Source organism: Eulemur rufifrons, chromosome 29 (assembly GCF_041146395.1).
Source record: "Eulemur rufifrons isolate Redbay chromosome 29, OSU_ERuf_1, whole genome shotgun sequence".
NCBI classification, from domain to species: domain Eukaryota; kingdom Metazoa; phylum Chordata; class Mammalia; order Primates; family Lemuridae; genus Eulemur; species Eulemur rufifrons.
In genome coordinates this window covers 93724042-93744285 of record NC_091011.1, presented here as the reverse complement: position 1 = coordinate 93744285, position 20244 = coordinate 93724042, and the positions used below count along the sequence as shown (strand labels likewise).

The 20244-nt window shown below is 42.1% G+C and overlaps 1 protein-coding gene across 1 annotated transcript in view; it reads right to left on the bottom strand.

The window, feature by feature from the left end:
• CNTNAP2 (contactin associated protein 2) overlaps positions 1 to 20244 on the bottom strand; it is a 1217706-nt gene that overhangs the window by 189347 nt on the left and 1008115 nt on the right. The window contains exon 17 of the mRNA XM_069461685.1: positions 10271 to 10489. Coding sequence (XP_069317786.1) covers positions 10271 to 10489 — 219 coding nt within the window. The remainder of the gene's footprint in view (positions 1 to 10270; positions 10490 to 20244) is intronic.

Here is a 20244-nt window from a genome sequence, read left to right as displayed (position 1 = left end):
GTGCCCAGGTGACCGACCCTGATCTTGGCTTTTCTGTAGGGCAGCCACACCTGTCCTGGCTAGGTGAGGGGGAAAAAGCAGCTATGTGCTTGGATAGGCTGTCTCCCAGAGTTGCAGATGCTATATCTGATTTTTTCCTATTCTATATGCTACCATTGCCTCTTAGATCTTGATTGTCAACTTGAACCCATAAAAAAACCCTGTGGTGTCAGTGCAGGTGTGTAAAATAAAAACCCAGTTGCCTGGCTAAGCTGAGAACCAAGGATTGGCCAACAGCCTTCAAGTGCTGAAGCAAAGTACAGGAAATTGGTCCATACTCTTTAGTGCAGAGCTTTATTTCAATATATTCAATATGTTCAGTATATTCAATATATTACTTGTGTAAATCTGGGTATTTTATTTCATTCATTTTTCTGGGAAGAGGAACATGGGCTTCCCCAGACCGCTAAAGGGATCCATGGCCTGAAAAGTTTAAGAACCCATGCATTATAGCACAGTTAAAGAACAGGGAAGAAAACAAAGAACTTCTAAAAAGCTTTCAGAAACAAAACACAGGAATAAGGAGGTTACTTCTGTCAAACTTCTCAATAGTGACACTGGCTATAAAAGACAATTAATTAATATCTTTCGAGTGTTCACTTAAATATGGGAACCAGTAAAGATATTTGTATACAGGCAAGATGTCAGGAAGATTCACCTGTGAAGAAAACTGCTTGTAAATGCAAAGGGAAATGAATCCAAGAGAAGATAAGATATGGGAAATAAGAGTAAGTAAAGGAAAAACTTAGCAAATACTAATGTTTTCTAGTAAGCAATTATAAATAAGTATATTCATAAGATTCCATAATTAGAACTATAGATGATGTTGGCATGGCAGGTAGTGTGCGAGGAAGGAGGTTAGTGTGTGCTTGGGCTCTTGCCTTATTCAGAAGGAGAACATAGAAATGGATACATTTTTGTGAATGATAAGGAAAAAAGCATAAGGATGAGTCTTAGCAAGTTAGGGGCAGCTGCCAGAGGAATGAAAGTAGAATGTCTGACTTTCAAATCAGTAGAATAATATTGAATTTAATCAACAAAAAGTAGAATGGTGTGGGAGTGGGCAAACAAACAAAACAGTAAATTGAAAATACAAGCAAAGCAAAAATGCAGAAATATACTCTAATATATCTGTAATTACAATAAATGAATAAAACACAGACATTCTCGGCCGGGCGCGGTGGCTCACGCCTGTAATCCTAGCACTCTGGGAGGCCGAGGCGGGTGGATCACTCGAGGTCAGGAGTTCGAGACCAGCCTGAGCAAGAGCGAGACCCCGTCTCTACTAAAAATAGAAAGACATTATATGGACAACTAAAAATCTATATAGAAAAAAAAATTAGCCGGGCATGGTGGCGCATGCCTGTAGTCCCAGCTACTCGGGAGGCTGAGGCAGTAGGATCGCTTAAGCCGAGGAGTCTGAGGTTGCTGTGAGCTAAGCTGACGCCACGGCACTCACTCTAGCCTGGGCAACAAAGTGAGACTCTGTCTCAATAAAAAAACAAAACAAAACAAAACAAACAAACAAAAAAAACAAAACCACAGACATTCTGAAATTGGATTTTTATAAGATTCAGTGACACAATATCTAAGAGATACATTTAAGCAAAAGGACACAAACATCTATGCAAAAGACACCAGGTGAATATTAACAGCAACAACAAGACCAGTGTAGTAGTTTTAAGAGCAGAAACCAGAGTGTGAGATGAAAAACCTCATAAGAAATAAAGATGAAAGTTAGATACCGGTAGAAGGAGCAATAAATCAAGAAGGTCATGAACAAAATCTAGCTAGCAAAATAGCCTCAAATTATCCAAAGCTACCATTGGTAGCACTATCAATAGAAAGTCAATGCATAAAGTTTGCGATTTACAGTCAGAAACTGATAGGTCAAGCAGTACTTGGTGAAATTAGGTACATATATACCCTAAGACTCAGTAATCTTCCTGGAAACACACACACACACACACACACACACACACATAGAAGAAATACTCAAACAGGTAACGGGGGAGCACAGATACATGTGTTCCCTGAAGGGTTATTTGCGATAGGAGAATTGTGGGAAACCTCAGTATTCATACTTAGGGATGAAATCAATGGTATGTGGCATATATATGCAATGGAACCCTATGCACACAGTATTCACAGAACTACACAAAAAGATCTTAAAAACATAAGACTGAGTGTTTTCACTGGAGACGGTAAGAAACAGAATGAGACTTGTAGTACAATACCATTTATATACAGTATGACACACAAAAGGCAATACTATGAATTTTCAAGAACACACATACATGTATACATTTTGAACAAATATCTAGAAGGTGGGACTAGAAGGTCATCCATAAAACATAGTCACGTGGGTGCCAGCGACGTGAGAGAATGAAGCTGGGATGGTGAAAAGAGGGAACATAATGAAGCAGAATTTAAATGAATGGGGAGCACTGTCAGGATGGGACAAGAGGACCACGGGATGAAGAGAGACCCTGCAATCCTGCACATCAGGGGGCCTTGAAACCAGGCCTATGAATGAAGAGAGGATAGAGGGAAGCATCTGATGGGAAATAACTGTTTATCTGGATACAGGACAAATAAACATAGGTATCTTTTCTCTCACTTTCTTACTGTACTGCAGGAGAACTATGGGGCTATGAGCACATCTCTTCTTTAATATTTGTGTTACTGATAATTAATTTTTTATTATAATATTTTTCTATGGAACAGTTGCCATTTACTATCATGAAGTCTAGTTCAGTCCTCATTGGAAGAATAAAAAATCTATGTGAGAAATTATTTGATAGATTTGCTGGAAAAAATTTTCCATATTGATTGCAAAACTGGTACCTTTACATTAAAATATCTTAGCTGTATTAGACCATTCCAGTTGCCATGAGGAAATTGGAATAAAAGACCATGGAGTTCCTGAAACATTTGTCATTTTGGCACACACATGAGCTATTTTACACAGCAGGTGAACCACAGGATTGGCTCCTTTCTTAGTTCACAATATTTCTCTTAAAGTTTCTACACATATAAACTCTGCCTTAGAAACAGATCAGTACCTGTGAAAATAGGTAGTTAACAGATGACCTTTTAGTTAGTTGAGGGCTCAAAAGAGGTTAAAAGTACACTATTGACTTGATTATATTGGGGGCCTATGAAGAAAAAAAACAAAAATTGTTCCTATCATCGCTCACTTCATGGGTTAAAACTTCAAGATAGACAGCTGGAATTGCAAAAGTTAGTTTTGATCACTAAAGGGCAAAGAGCAGGAAATGCATATGGCAACTCTAAGTGGGGAAGGGCCGTCTTTCAGCTGTCGTGGGATGAGGGGTGGGGGCGCCACTGAAAACTCAAGTGTGGAAGCGCGGCAGAGCCTGGTGAAAGTGATCAGGTTAAAAAAAGCAGGGTGCTGGTGACCCTCGTGGTGAGCAGCTGGGAAGGAGGAAGCATTCCACGGAGGTGTTGCATTTTCACTCTACATATAGTTTATTGATTTCATTTAGTTATTTTTTAAATGAGATTTTGTTTAGTAAGTCACTGTCTTACTTGCAGCAATGGTTTCTAATGATGACATCACTCCCTATCTCTGTATTATCTGGGAGAGAACCAGGGGCCGGTCCTAAGAGTTGGGGCAGAAACTGTTTGCATTAGGATTCCAGCCAGCATCTCAGCTACCGCCAAACAGGCAGGACCTCAATTTGATATCAGGAAGACTAAAAACTGTATTCGGGGTCTAGACTGATTTGAAATGCTGTCTTTCATAATATTCTAACTTTGTGACTTTTTTTTTTTTTTTGGCTGCTTCTGTCATGCTTGATTTTAGTCTGAGCTTCCTAGTAAAAAAGACATTTCCAAAGATAGTGAGTATCATCAAATTTTGAGAAAAGAATCGTGGAGAAAATATATAAGGAAAAAATGCCTTCTTGCCTTGGAAATGGGATGATATAATTTTGAATATGAATATTAATTCAGAGAAGTAACAAAAAGTACATGAGTATTAATTCAGAGAAGTAACAAAAATATGCAATTGACTTAGTCATTCAATTGGTCACTCAGCAAATATTCATTGGGCAACCACTGCTCAATGGTTGGTTGGACTCTATTTATTCTAGGTCTCTGCTTTTACAAAGCTTACCTTCTAGGGGGGAGGGCACAAAAATATATGAGACTATCACAAGTTCTAAGGAGAATTAACAATGGTCAATGACCGGCTACTTTAGATTAAGGGGTCAGGGAAATCATCTCTAAGGAGGTTACAGAAGCTGAGATCTGAATGACAAGAAGGTGTCAGTCTTGTAAATCTCTGGGGAAGTATTTCAGGCAGAAGGAACACCCAGTGCAAATTCTATAAAGCAGGAACAAGCTTGCTATATTCAAAACAATGAATCAAAACGGTGGAGACAAGTTAGAACACTAGTTGCACAAGTCTAAACAAGAAACAATTGTGGCTTTGACTAGGTGGGACTTGTGTCTATAGGGGGCAGTGGATGCATTTGGGGGACAGGCTACAGGTAGAGTCACATGACCTACTATTGGATGAGGATAGATGAGGGAAAGGGAAGAAAGAAAAAAATGGAAATTAAGGGTCACTCCAAATTTGGGGCTTGAACAAAAATGGGTGGATGGTGATACCATTTCCTGAGATGGGGAAGGTTGTCGTTGGAGGGACAAGTTTGGGGTGGGCATCAAGATTTCTTCCTTGACATGTTTATTCTGAGATGCCTATTGGATGGCCAAGGTGAGATGCGAAGTAGACAGTTGGATAAGTGGGTCTGGAGTTCCTGACAGAAGTGAGGCCTGGAGATTTAAATTTGAGAGTCATTGGCACATTAATAATATCGAAAGCCATCAGTCATTGGACTGTATAAGACCATCTGGGACAATGTACGGATTGAGAAGAGAGGAAGGCTCTGTGTCACTTCAGTATGTAGTGGTCACACAGAGGAAGAGAATGCAGAAGAGACTAAAGTAACGGCCCCTGTGGTAGGAGGGAAAGCAGGAGTATACTGCCACAGAATCCAAGAGAAGAAAGTATTTCAAGAAGGAGAACTAGGATGCCGCTGAGCGATCAGGGAAAGACCAGAGGCCTGTTCCTGGACATGGAGATCCCTGTCGACTTTGGCAACCTTTGAAAAGGTTCTATCATCACAGCTAAAGAGAACCTCCCCCCCACCCCCAGCTTATTTCCATATCACAGAGACCTCAAATAAAGACTCACATTCCCTATGAAGATCTGAGAAAGTTTACTTTTGCTTTGGGTAAAGCCAATCGGCAAATGCAAGAGTCTATGATCCCTCCTATCCTAGCTCTTGAAAACTTCCCCATTGTGTATTTTACCAAAATAAAAAAACCAAAAATCAAAACAAAAAAAATAATTCTCAGTGCTCTTAGTTGAAGTGGAGTTGAGCTCAGACTGAGTTCTGCTCTCTCTCCCCTGTTGCAATAGCCTTGAACAAAGTCCTCCTCACCTGTTCAACTATGCCCAGTGTGAGTTTTGCTTTGGCAGGAGAAACAGTTAAGTGGAATCAGACAGTCTGGGATCAAATTCCATCTCTGTCTCTTCCTAAGTGCATAACCTTGGGTGCGCTAACTAATCTTCGGTTTCAGCTTCTTCACCGTGAGAAGTCCAACAAGAATTAGTGATAGTGGCCACTTTATAGAACCCTGTGGGTTCAAAGCAGTGGCGCATGTGAGGCACCTGGCCTTGAGGTGTCACCACACTTCTCAGCCAGCATCCAGTTGTTGCTCCTGAGTCAGCCTTGTGGGAAACGGGGGCAAACACACCTTTTCCATGTTTTAATTTTGTAATTTGGATTGTACCATTTTTTTATGACCAACTTTTTAGAGACAAGAAATAACCATTTTATTCATACATAGATTTGGGTGCATTTCATGACTGGAATCCCATCTTTCTCCCTTGCACACACATGCTGATTTTCTCTTTGCCGTCTCGATGACAGTGCATTTCAGATGGCACGGGAATTATCCATTTGAGATTTTGGAACACAGAGAGTATGGGGAGCAGCTGACCAAACAAGCTGTATTATCCAGTTGGGGAGGGTGGGCGCAGAGGTGGCCACAGAACTCTAGTCCTTATTGGCTTATAAATCCATTTGCTAAACCTCAACTCTCCCATAAACTCAGGCTGCCACCCAGGAGGGAAAAGTCTCCCAATAGACTGTCAGAGGAAGGGGACTTCAGGCTCCCGGCTCTCTCTGAGTCCTGAAGACAGCGGTTCTCCCAGTAAGTCTCCAACCACGCTTCTCACCCAACACAAAAGAATTGGATGGACTGAGCATGACTTTTCAGCTCCTTTTGGGCTACATTTTACACAAAAGAGATGTCCTTTACTGAGATTTCGAAAGAGTCAGAGCCAAGTGAATTGAGCCTGGACACTTGTCACTAGTTCAGATGACCTAACGTTCTCTCCCAAGGAGCCACTTAGGAGCTTGTCTTCTTCCTGAAGCTTCTGAAGCAGCCTCTGGATCTCCTGAACTCTGACGTCGTACTTAAATGACCACCAAGAGCAGTTCCACGCTCCGGCTGGCATCTAGCTTGCGGCAAGCTAACCCCCTGCCCCGGCCAGCCTGCCTGGCTCCCTGCCAGGCTACGCTCACCAGCTCCCCGACTATGCCCCGGGCTGGCGGCCGGGATCCCGGGCTGGGAGCCCAGCAGATACCTCACTTCCTCATAGTCCTGCCACTGCTGTGGCAGCTGCCAGGGCTCCAACTCCCTGTATGTCTCTGTGCCAAAGAGGGCTCTGGCTCAACACAGCCTGGCATTGTTCATGCTTAGATAACGACCACGAGCATGTTTGCATTCTCCACCTGCAAGGAAAAATCTGGCCCATGGCTGCCACGGAGGACTCAGGTTGGAGCACCTGGGCTGGCTGAGGCCATGACTCACCATGTGGTTTAGATGGCTCTGCCAGGCCATCCCAGGAGCTCATCATATGCTACCTGCTCATCTTGGATCCAAAATGGGAAAAAGTTTCCTGCATTTTTCCGACAAATACCAGCAACTGCTTTTCTTCTTTCTGTCACCTAACTTTTAAATCTATTTGCAACTTTTGACCTAAACCAGAATCATAGCTGGATTCTTATGACTTCCAAAAGTTAGCCCTTGTTGGATGAAGCCTCTAATTATATTTTACATGTACAGTGAGGAGAATTGTACGCGAGGCTGGCCTTGCTAACGCGGGTAGTGGGCGGAGGCTGGCCCTCTGCAGAGTCCAGTCTGTGTGCAAAGCCAAGAGCTATTTTCAATCTGCTTCAGCTTTGAGTTGCGTCAAATCCCTGGGCCGCCGCGGCCGGGAAGCGGAGTACCAGCAGGAAGACTGGATGTTGCAGGCATTTCTGTGTGTGAGCTTTCCTTTAGGGCTGGCAGGTTGAAGTGATCACATTTTAGGTATTTTGAGAAAAAAAGAAATGAGCCCGTTGAAAGAGGTTTCTTAAGAGAAGGGCAAATAATACATGGAAGAAGAAGAACGTAAATGGAGTAAAAGGTGAAGGACAATAAAGAAAAGTATCTCGCACTTAATGAGTATTGACCCTGTGTCAGGCACTCTGCTGGGCGTTCAGCAAGGACCATCTCATTTGATCCCCAGATGTAGGAACTCTGTTCCCATCTGATCCCCAGATGTAGGAACTCTGTTCCCATCTGACACGAAATACTAAGCAATTCGCCAGTGGTCTCTTAGTTGGCAAGTGGCAGAGATGGGATTCTGAGCCCACACTGTTCGCCAGGCAACACTGCAGCAAGGTCGACCACTTGGCAGCCCAGGTCTCGTTCAAACATTACTCAGCACATGATCATAAATGTCGAGAGTTGGAAGACATTTTGGGAAACAACTAGTCCAGCTCCTTTACTAGACAGATGAGAAAAGAGGCTTCAAGAGACAAAGTGGTAATATGTGGTCGAGAAAATGCTTTTATTAGAATTGAACTGAGACTGACACCCTCGTTGCCTGAATCCTTATTGAATAGTTTTGGGATAACTGGCTCCAGGATCTCATAGCTATGAACTTTTTTTTTTTTTCTTTTTTCTGGAAACAACCCCCTCCCCACTTTCCCTGGGGTAGACTTCAATTGCAGAACGATATTTCCTAGATCAGCTCAAATAGCTTGTGTCTGGGAGCTGTACATCATCCCTACCTCTGAGATAGCAGGAAATTGGAAACTGGGACTTGAGACTTTCCCTTTATTATCAGGTGAGAAGAACTTGCTGACTCATCACATCGGCACACCGTGCTAAAACGTTTCTTTCCGAGATCACCGATGGCTTCACAATCACTAAGCTCAAAGAACATTTGTCTAGCCTTATTTTACTCATGGTGCTTGATACTGTTCGCTATTACCTTTTGCATAAAAACGTCTCCTCCTGTGACATTACTCTCTCCTCATTTCCTTCACTCACTCTTCATTCTTCCTCCTGCGGTGTTTTTCTGCCTACCTCTTAGACTTATTGTTCTGTAGAATTCTGATCTCAGTCCCCTGCTCTTCTCTTTTAGTGAGTTATTCTCAGGTCACCTTCTTTAAAGGACTTGACATTCCTTCCAAGACCATAATAAATACTGACCCGTCCTTTTTCATCTTACAACTTTACTAGATCTCCAAAATTCCTGGATACAATTATAGTCAGTGAACAGAAAGGGATCAAACTAAAGTTGGACCTTTACATCTAGGGGCAAGGTCGGGAAAATGAGAAATCAAGTCAAGTAGGATCACATGTTAAAATGAAAACCAAGTAGAATCCACCTAGCAAGTTAACAGAATTTAGGAAGAAACGTCTAGGTAATCTGGCCAAGACATGTTGACGAAGTAAAACTTATTCACTGTGTTCAGCAGGAAATCAGTGGATTTGATATTTAGCCAATAAAAAATAATATGTAATTTTATGATTCATAATTTGATGGAAGGATTTGGAAAGGGCTGGGGTCTGGTTGCAAATAAGTAGTATTTTATTTCAAAATCTACGACTCTTTCATAGCCCCCGGCTAATGTGGCTGGTTCACGAGTCAGTCTCACTTTCAAAGCTCATTGACCTTTGTTTTGTCGTTTGCCCACATTACAGAAAAGGAAGGGACACCTAATTTTACTTTTCTTCCTATGACTTCCTAATGCTCTTCAAGCATCCCAACACAACTATGAAAGACACTGTGGGAACTCTGGCCCTTGTTAAAATTAACTGGCCCTCACCAAGCTCCACCGATAAGGGTGAAGCCCAGGTGGCTGGTGTTATGAGTGTGAACAGCAACCAGGTCACATCTTGTCTTGGTCTGAGACTTCCACAGAGACTGAATTGGTCAATTAACTCCCAGAAACCCAGAGAAAGGGTCTAAGGTGATACACTACCACCAAGTCCTTCAAACTCACTTTCTTTTCATTCAACAAGTTGCTAATTTCCTAACATATTATTGTAATATTCTGAGAAACAAAATGTAAAATTCAAATAGTTATGGAAACGGGTATTGGTCTGAAGTAATTTTAGGCTCCTCTGGAATAGGTCAGTAGCAAAAATATTGGTAAGAAAGATTAGACTGTGTGGCTGCCTCCACTTCTCACACAGGCTGTTGAACTTTCTGCTCTGTTTATTTCTTCTCAGCGCTGCTCTCTTTCCCATGTAGAGGGATTGCATGTCGGAAGAAGTCTCAATCTTTTCCTGCATAGAACCTCAAGGATGGGCAGAGAAAGAAAGGGATTTCCAGGGATCATTTCAAGCAAATCCTAACTCAGAGAGCCCATCCTTTCCCTCCCTCCCTCCTTCCCTCTCGACATCCCTCCCTTCCTCTGCTCATCACTTAAAGCAAACCTGAACTTAGAGAGCCCATTCCCTCTTTCTTCCTTCCTTCCATATGGTTATAAGTGCCCTAAATGGTCAAATAATTTTATACAATTGTAACACCATGAACCTAAAATTGTAGACATCAGAGAGACCTGACAGATGTCCACCCTATGCTCTGACTTTATAGCTGAGGATGACGAGCTCCAGAGAGTGGAAAGTGGAACCAGATCTAGGTCTTCCTCACCCCATTCTGTCTTGAAGACACAAAACATCCCATTCTGTCTTGAAGGCGTCTACAAGTCGCCTAGACACTTGCTTTTGGAAGGATCTCTATCAAAACTCTCCATAGGCTGGTTTTTATTTTGTTTGCTTGTTTGTTTTTGCATTGTGAAGGTTCCTAAAACCAACAGAGGGAATTCGTGATTGCCTTTCGTTTACTCACCGACAAACAGCTGGCTGTAGAGTTCCAGGCGGGTGTGCCCTTCGGTGGGGGCCTTGCGGATCTGCTGGGGCAGCCGATCCACCTGCAGACTGGCCTGCTTGACATTCCTCTCTGCAGTAACCCGGTGCCACTGGTCATCGTTGAGAGGGGAGGGTGACCTCACTACAATCTCCACTGGCCCGTTTCCGACATCAAATGAAAAGGATACTTCTGTGGCAGCTGGAGGAGCAGAAGCATAAGAGATACATGAATATTTTTCTCCAGATGCCAAATAGCATTGAATTCTTTGGAAAACCAAAGCATGGAGAGAAAAAAGCCTGTCTCTTGCTACAAAGGTCCATGGCAAAATCCTTTGAGGAAGGATAAAATAGCAATCCATTATTAACCATTAATAACCAAGGGCAGGAAAATGAATTTGCACTGGGAGCCTAGGTGCCAGGTATACATTCATTTCCTTACTTATTCTTGAGAAGGCTTCCAAGAAGTTATCATCACTGATCATGTCCAGATAAGGAAACTGAATTATGGTGAAGTTAGCACATGTTGAGTGTCTTAGATTTAGTGAGTTGGTGGAGTCAGGACCTGAACTCAGGTTTGTCAGATTTCAGAGCCTGAGATCTTTTTATTCCACATATAACTTACCTCTTCAGTGGCTTGTCAGGCAGTGATATGCAGTCACCTGGAGAACTTCTGGAAACACCTGTGTCCAGAGACTCTGACTCAGTTGGTCTAGAGTAGGCACAGATGTTTCTCAAAAGCTCCCCAGAAAAAGCTAATATGCAGCTAGAGTGGAGAGCTCCTGCTTTGGGGGAATTCACTAAACTTTATTTCATTAATCTTTGTAGTCCCTATTGAAAGTTAGGGACCTATAAATTGTTGAGGCAATGAAGGTGACCTACATCTTTTTTTGGACCACTTGTGGCTGTCCAAAAGGTAGCACAACAGTCCTGCAGAATAATCCCCTTCCTGCATCAGATGTTGTAAACCTTGCTTATTCCCCATCTGGGATGCTGGATCCTTCCCATAACCTACCCCCCAGCAATGAACGCAGATCATTCATTTTCAGAGATCTCCTCCAAATCAACCTCCTGCAACAAATCACCTCTCCACAATAGCAAATGGATTCGGTGGTTGCTTTGTTAACTTTAGTGATAAGTTGCTTTCTCATTTTACATTTTTCACTTTAAGTTCCTCGGTGACCACCTAGTACTTTACAAACAAGGTTTTTAAATGTACATTTTCCTGGTGATTGGCAGCAGAGGCAGCTTCCTGCTGAAGGAGCCTTGAGTTCCCTCAGGCTCAGTGAATTCCTCTTGACATTAAAGATGTGGCACACCCGTGAATTTCCTGACTTCACTTATGAAGATATTCAGCCCCTCTATCCATCAATAAGCCTTCTGCCTAATCTCTAAGCACTTTAATTAAATATCTGTCATTTTTTTTCCTGGGCTAATGGAAAATGCGGCTTCTTTTGGCCGGTACCGTTTTGAGACGCTGTCACAGGCAATCAAACTTCTAATTTAAAAACCACAGTGGGCCAGATTCTCTCAGGACCCAGACCATTCCCTGCCTCTGTGCCGGGCCCCTCTGAGAACTGCGTTCACTTTGTTGAGCTACGGGGATATTAGGTGCAGAGCTCAATTTAATCAACCTACTTGTACCAAGGAATTCTGATCCTTCATGTCATTAGAAAGAGAACTTTAATTTTAACACCTGTGGTGATTCCATACACACACACACACACACACACACACACACGCCAGTAAAAATCTCATCTAAATGAGGAGCCGCTGCCTCCGGGGGGTCAGTGTGACAGAATTTAGCCTGCAGGCCTGTGACTGCCACCCGGGTTCCCGTGAACGTATGATCAGAATGCAGGTAGATGATAACATGACCCACAGGCTGAGTCCCTGGCTCTGTCTGTGGTTCTGATGCAGTTGATGGGGAAAATGTAGCCTTGGTTTTGGAAAATCTGTCCTGTTCTCATAGTGCTGTATTTCAGCAGAAGCATTTTAAAATGTAAGTTGTCAGAACAGCAAGAGAACGAGGGTTCCTGGGCTAAGTGGGAAAGATTGTTTCATTTTAAAGGCATCAACTGCCATCAAGGAAATAGAATTTAGGGATAAATTGAGTTTAACCCTAAGGTTTGACTCGTAGGGATAAATGCCGCTCTAATTTCCTCTGCTATTCTCCTTCTGCTGCGATGAATTCTTGTCCAGGTCTTTAAACTGTCACCATTTGGAGTACCAGCAGTCACTAGGAAATGTCCACGCTTTTCTCTCTGCTTGTCACAATGGATCCCCTATTTCTTCCTCTGGCCCACAGTCTTCTCAGCATCAATCCTTTGCTCTAGAGAGGGGATCACGTAGCTCAGAGCCTCTCTCCCCAGCAGGCCGCGGCCACTGCAGGCCAGGAGCCTCCAGAGCAGCTTCCTCCCCGCCGCCCAGGGTCATTCAGCCTCTGCTCAAGAGATATTCACAAAGTGAGCACCTTGCACTTCCTGCTGTTGCCTCCTAAGGAAGGGACTCCAAGGCCTCACGTGAGCAGGAAAGAAAGGGCTCCTTTTTCTCAGTCATTCAGCGTCAGCTTCCCTGACATTGGTAAGGGACGCCTTTGAGAAATCCCATCTCTCAGTCAGACAGTGTGTTTTAAAAGCTTCTAAAGTTCAGGTTGTGGCTGATTGCTCTCGGTCTTCTGGGTGAGAGCAACTGACATTTTAAAAGAGATAATTATAGAGAGAGTCAGTGAGCGAATAAAAGGGAGGCAGCATTAAAGACACCGGAGCCAGTGACACCATCCTCACCTAACGTGCGTCTCTGGCTGGAGACGGAAGCATTGCCCTGGTTCTGCCTGTGGAAAAAGAGTTTACTAACACTCAAAATCTTTCTATTTCCAGAAATAAGCATTTGAGAATCAGAATTGTGTGGCATGGCTCATTGGAAAGAACACTGCACCCAACATGAATGGTTGCTTTTCCACGAGTGTCAGACACTGGGGAGGGTCTGGGATTCTACCCGACTTGTGAGCTAACCTGTTAGTTGGCCACAGTTTTGTGAGGATGGCTGAAGACAGGAGACTCCTGGGTCAGGGTCGAAGGACTTTTTTACTCACAACACAGCAGGCACTGTGGGCTTCATGTTCACAGTTGTTTCCCTCCCCTCACCCCGAGTCCCCTGGGGGTGACGTGGGGCAGCCCAGGTGGGTGCCACACATGGGCTATGTTTGCTTCACAGCTCAGGAACCCAGAACTTAGGAAGCCCCAATCTTTTAAAGGAGCTGCTAAAAACTTGGTCAATCTTTGCCCTGGAGCAGGACATTATCTTTATTACCCTGCTCAGGAAACAAATCTACCCTCTTTCCTGGAGGAAGATATGGTATCTTTCAAGTCTGTTAGCTATCCATGCATCCTTAAAAAAGGTATGAACAAAGCTGTCAATGCTTCTTGCTCAGAAGACAAGCAAAAATAGGAGAGATTTATAGAGAATTTTCTCCCCAAAACTAATCACTCTCACCTCTTACCTTGTGAGCTAACCTGATTTTGCTCAGTAATTTATGTGTTTCCGGAGTCTTATGCTTCAGGTAAGGATAGCCCCAACCTCAGCCCAGAGGCTGACTCTGGATTTAACTAAGACCGAGATGGCGATTCCATGCTCCTTGCCAGTAACCCACTTAGTATGGGATATATCACTCCCTCCTGCCAGTGAGACATTGAGTGGAGTCTTTTGGTGGCTTTTTGGGAAAAATGTCTTAGCTCATAAGAGACGTAAGGAAAATACAGTTCCTTTTCTGCTCCTTAATACTGAGTGGGAGGTTGAGGTTACTAATGTTGCTGGAACCATCTTGAAAATATCAGCTATACCAAAGAGAATAGGGAGGGCAATGAAGTGAACCTGGGTTGTTGGTGACATCGTTAGACTCTTAAATTATTCCTGGAGCCATCTATGTTAGGATTTCTTATGTGAGATCCATTACTGCTTAAGCCATTTTTTATTGCAGCTACAAGTGTCTTAATGGACATTGAGCATGGTTTGGGAATCAGTATACCTGAGTTCTAGTCTTTGCTTTGCTTTTTCACTTTTTGGGTCTCAGTTCACTAGTATCTGAAGTAAGGATTACATCTACAGTTTCCTAAGAGTTTTTGAGTCCAAAATGTGTTTGAAACTACCAAACTAAGTTACCTCTAAGGTCTTTTCAAATTGCAATATTCTATATTCTTCCAAGAGATTCTAAGAGAAACAAAATGAAATATAGCTAGTCTTAATGGTAGTTTTAGATATTGAATCATTACTGGGAGAAAAGAGAAATATCAAAAGAGAAATACACGAGGTAGCATATTGGCATCAGAAAAGTGTATAGATGGCAATAATTACTGTTGAATAAAGCTGGCTCATGACTTCATCTGAGTGAGTTAAAACAATGAATGGGACAAAACCATGGACAGCTCTTGGTATTTCCGATGTCCTCTCCCTCCCCTTCAAGTATAATTTCAGTAGGTGGCGCTATTTGCTCACATTACAAGGTATTAATACAACATTTCTTCAGACCACTCCAGGTTTAACTAACTGATAGATAAATTTAACAACTGACCAGAACAGCAGCCTTTTTGGCTCTGGGTTCTTCCAGCATGTGAGGTAACATTTAGACATCAGACCCAAAGTGCCAGTCGGAGTAGCAGGAGAAACTTGACCATTCAACATAGAAAAGGTTAAGAGAAAAGACAAGGAAAGGTATGTACATTATGAGAATAAGGGCCAGTCGAGTTAACACAGTTTCTGTTTTGATAAGGATTTGTTTTTTCCATTCTAAAATGACATTCAAGGAGTAATAGTTTCCAAAGGGCTCTTCTGGATAAAACCTCATTGGACTCATACAACAAAACTGGTTGTGGGCAGAACAGATATTTTAGCCTCGCTCCACGGTGGCGAGCGTTATGAATATCTTTTCCTTTTCCCTTTTTCTTTCCTGAAGGAAAGATGAAGTGTACGTCATAAGAGAAAAGAATTATGTAACATGAAAGGGTCATGAGAAGATGCAGGAAGGCTGAAAATAAGGTCACAGTGGGAGTCAGAGGGATGAGGAAGAGGAGAAAGGAGTAAAGACTATACTCAAGGCCAAGTGTTTCACCTGTGCACTGGATTCCATCCTTCCTGCCTACTCAAGGACGCCACCCTAACAGTTCTCCCCTCTCTCTACTACGGCATTAATAATTTGTTCTCTACTGGATTGTTCCACATAAATATGGCGAAATGTCTCTAATCTGAACCACCACCACCACTATAAAACCCTTCTCTTGCCCTTATTTACCCCACAGTTACCATTTCAATTCTGTGCTCCTTTTTGTTGCCACATTCTTTGAAAGAGATGCCTGTACTCTCTGTACGCATTTCTGCTCCTCATCTCTCTTTATTTCCATCAGGTAGTGCTTTCTCTGTCACCACATTTGAAACTGCTCCTGCCTCAGGGCCTTAGAACTTGCTGTTCACTTTATCCAAATAACTCTATGGTTGCTCCTTTGCTTCTCTGCTCACAGGCCATCATACCATAAATTCCTTCCCTAAACATTCTATGCCATGTAGCAAACCCCTTCTCTCAACTGCCTTTCCCCCTTTATCCTGATTTTGTAAAAATCTACATAGCATGTATCACCATCTGGCGTGACATGTATGTGCTCCTGGTCTCACTAAGGCAGAGGTATTTTCTGTTCTGTTCATTGCTCTATCCTCTAACCTAGAACAATGCCTGGCACAGATCAGGCATCGGTTTGTGAGTGAACAAATGAAAGAATAAATTGGAACACCCCTAAGGAGGCCATCAATTATAGTATGGAACTATATAATATAGAAATATATAGTAGAGAAAGAGAAATCCCAAGGCCAACCAAATTAGATGGAATGCCATCTTCCCTGACAGCACAAAGTAACTCAATGTGTATTTTCTCAATCTAGGAACATGATACATTAGTTATGTCTGTTTAAAACAAATGTTGCTAAACGTTGTTTTCAAACATATGATGCTCGAGGAAGAATGGCTTGCCCAAGATAAACTTGGCAGCAAAACGAGAGGCAGCATTTTCTCTCTTTGCTGCATCTCTTGCTATTTTCACTCTGCTTTTAGGAACAAGGACCTTGGATCATAATTACGTTTCTCAAATTTTGGCCTACATAAAAAACTGCTAAAGTAACATGCTTAAAAGCATAGTCCAATGCTTCTCCTGCAGAGAATGTGTTTCAGCAAATTAGGGGTAGGACTTTGGACTCTGCATTTTGTTAATGTCAAGTGACTCTGATGCAAGTGATCCTAGAATCCTACTTTAAGAAACACGAGGATTGCCAAGTTTCCTTCTGGTAGTAAGGTCCTAGGAATAGTTTGCTTCCATGTCCTCAATGGAAACATTTTCAAAACTGTGTGATAAAGAATTCACTCATGCTCCAAAAGAAGTCTGGCCTTTGCCTTTGGCTTTGGGAAAGTAATATATAAGCCCTTGAGATGTTCTGTCTGATAAGTGTGTCTTTGTTTGCCTGGGAAGAGTGGATCATATTTAGGTTGAGGTCTGGCCACACCAGACAGTATTTAGGATGGGGGCTGACCATGCTAGAAAGACCAACAATGTGAGGTGTGGTGGGGCCTCTGGGTTGTAGAGTTCAACCTCCTGAGAGGTTGGAAACTGAGGTTGGCCATTTGCATAATCAGTCATTCCTATGTAATGGAGCCCCAAGCAAGACTCTGAATATTGAGGCTCAGGAAAGCATCCCTTGTTGTCAATACCCCATGTAAATTGTCACATACTGATTCCAGGAAAGAAATGTGTTCATGGCTCCCCAGGGAGAAGACAACTAGAAGCTCAGCATCTGGTAATTTTCCTGGACTCCGCCTTCTGTGCTTCTTCCTTTATCTGATTTTCATCTGGATTCTTCCCCTATAATAACTGTAACTATGAGTCTTTATAGAAAAGTATCAAACCTGAGGATGGGTTGGGAACCCCTGAACTTCAATTGGTGTCAGAAATGTGTATATTCTTATGGGGACTGTGGTCTCTCTAATTTTGCAATTGGTTCTACCTCTGTAAAAATAAAAACTGTCACTTCAGTCTAGAAGTATGTGATTGAACCCAACAATGTTAAGACGTAAAGACTTCAGAGCATGGACTTCAACCTCTAAGCTTACCCTCATTGCCTAGATAATAAAATTGAGGCTGTAAGACATTAAAATCCAGTAATGACTAGGTCTAGAGCTTTTGTTTTCTTAACTATATTGTGTATGGCCTTTCATATTGTGAAGGAAATAACAAAATAACCTATTTTTCTTTTAGTATAATTTTAGTTCGTGAATGTAGAGATTTTTAGAACCACATATGCATATTCACACCAGAAAACTCGGTGTTAAATGCATCTGAAAATGAAAGTTGGCAAGAAGAATTTATTTGAAGTCTTTTGGAAATTCTTCAAGGAAATGCCTGGAGCTTAAGAATCAATGTTATAAACTCATTTTAAAATCTCTGGTATCTTGATAACCTCTTGAGTATAAGAAATATTTCTCTTTGTGTATTTTGGCCTTTAAGCTTTTTATTATGGTTAAAAAATAACTTCACAAACAAAGGCATCCACAGAGGAAAGGAAGCAAAAGGGAGATACTGCTGGCCATGCGAAAGCAGAGATCTGTCTTTAAAATGCAAAGCCTTTCTAATTTTAGTTTTCTCTGTGCATTTAACCACCTTCTAAGAATAACTTCTTGAATATTAATGGACCTATATGATTGAAAAAGAACAAGACAAAAATAGTTCCAAAATGATATGTAGCTCGAAACAATGCCGTGTGCCTCATGTAGGCCTTGTAGTTGGGTTTTAAATACCTGCATGTTTGGAATGAGCAGAGATGTGCACTGGGCAAAGAGTGCCTAGTTTGGAAGAATAGATGACAGTCCCAGATGGTGACTCTGGGGATAGAGTATTTGTGATAAAAGGAAATGCAGAAGCTGTTTCAGAGAAACCATGAAGCTGGATGCCTAAGGACTCCCCAGAGATGGAGAGGAGAGCAGATTGAGGAGGGGATGGACTGCAAAGAAGCTCTTCTCTCGACCACATTCCGGTTGTGTGGCAAAATGAGAAAACTCATTGAAGAAAATGTGCTTTGGCAGAAGACCAAGGGTAATTTAAGAAGTTGGTTTCAGGTGATGCCAGAGAGAGCAGGTTCACTGAGATATGTGGCTTTGGAAAGTTCAAGGAGAAAGGACCCTGGGATTTGCAATCCAAAGGAAGGAATATAACCGGAGGCTGAAAAACTTGAATTGGACAAAAAGCTGCTGAGTGTCAACATAGACCAAGCTGAAGCTTATAAGGAGACAACATACGAGTCAGTCTATGATTGAGCTATGGATGGCTATCCTGATAGAAATACTGATAAAGAGGAAAAGCCAAAGATCAGAACTGAGGACGAAAAGATAAGGCTTTGGAAGGTGCATGCCTCCTGGGGAGAGCTGTAGATAAGTCTGTCAGAAGGGACGTAGCCAAGGGGACATGTGTTTTCTGGTTACTGTGCACTGAGTTTTGATTCAGCCTGTAGGTCATATGGCAGGGACAGTTTTTCTCTGTTTTGCAACAAATTATTTCCTTTCTAGCAAACCCTTCCAATGCCATTTTGTATAAATTCAGACAAGATTTCTCTAATTAAAATTAAAAAGTGCCAAGTGAAGACATATATTTTACATGCTATGGACTCAGAATATAAAAAGAGATCGATTCTGTTTTCCATTGCAACACCAGATGCACTTTAACTACAGTACATTTGCAGTACTGGACAAATCGCGGAGAAAAAGTAAACCCATGCTTTAGATCAGCAGAGAATTTAGAAGGGAATAAAGGGACACGTGAGAGGAAAGGAGAATCGCTTTCTTTCTACATAGCAGGCTTTCTCGATGTGTAAAAGACTTCAAAAAAGCGCCTTGTGCTTCAGAGTCTTTGCAAGAGATGCGGAGCTGATCTAAAGTATTTTATTAGTTTTTCTCTAGCTAAAAGTACTTTAATTTGTTCTTTTTCTTCTAGTTGGTAATGAATATTAGAAGTGAGGAATCTAAGGTTGAATATTAAAAATACAGAATCTCAAAATCTCATGGTTGAAAGTATCCTAGGATAAATGCTCCATTAAAAAGTTACAGAAAAGTTATCAGACCCTTGAGTTCACGTATTTCCACATCTGAAAAGTGACAGAAGTCACTTGACAGCGTCCCTTATGGTTGTGCCAGCCCAGTCCTGCTTGAACAAAGCATTCCTCTGGAAATTTCTAACGTTAAACAATAATAGGGATTCTTTACGGGATGCTCTTCCCCTTGTTTCTGATCATAACATCTGAAAATATAACTTTCCTGTCTTTACTGCATAAATAAATGCTTTGCCTCCCTACAGACAGCACATATAAAACAGAGTGAGAACCCTTTCAGGACCAGTTTGTACAACGTTCAAACAACCATGTTTACTTTTTTCATGATTTAGTGAACTAACAGAACATGGCTTCTCTCTAGAATAGCTCCATCGAGAGAATAGTTGCAGGTCGGGTTAAGTTAGTCGCTAGTCCTGCATCAGGGTGGTGTGACATATTCTCAACAAGGGGAACACATGGAGACGGCCTTGGGAAAAGGGTCATCCATTAGCAGCCCTGTGCTGCTGAGCACAGCCTTGCTCAGACTTCCCAAACATGTCTTCCACTTCCAGCGTTTGAGCTTGCCCTGCTGCTTGATGCCGTGGCATGTGAGCGAGACTTAAAAAGCAATAGCATGCTACAGACTCAAAATACATAGCATGCTATCGTGGGGGATGGTGGGGAATTAGTAACAAGAAGCCAGTAAATCTGAATGTGTGAAAATCTATCTTTTAAAAGTTAAGCCCAATAGTAGGGGATTGTTGGTTAAACAGAACACTTGGCAGTTGAGGCACGGTGTTCACAATCTTTTAAAATCCATGCTCCAGTTGTTGACATAATAAC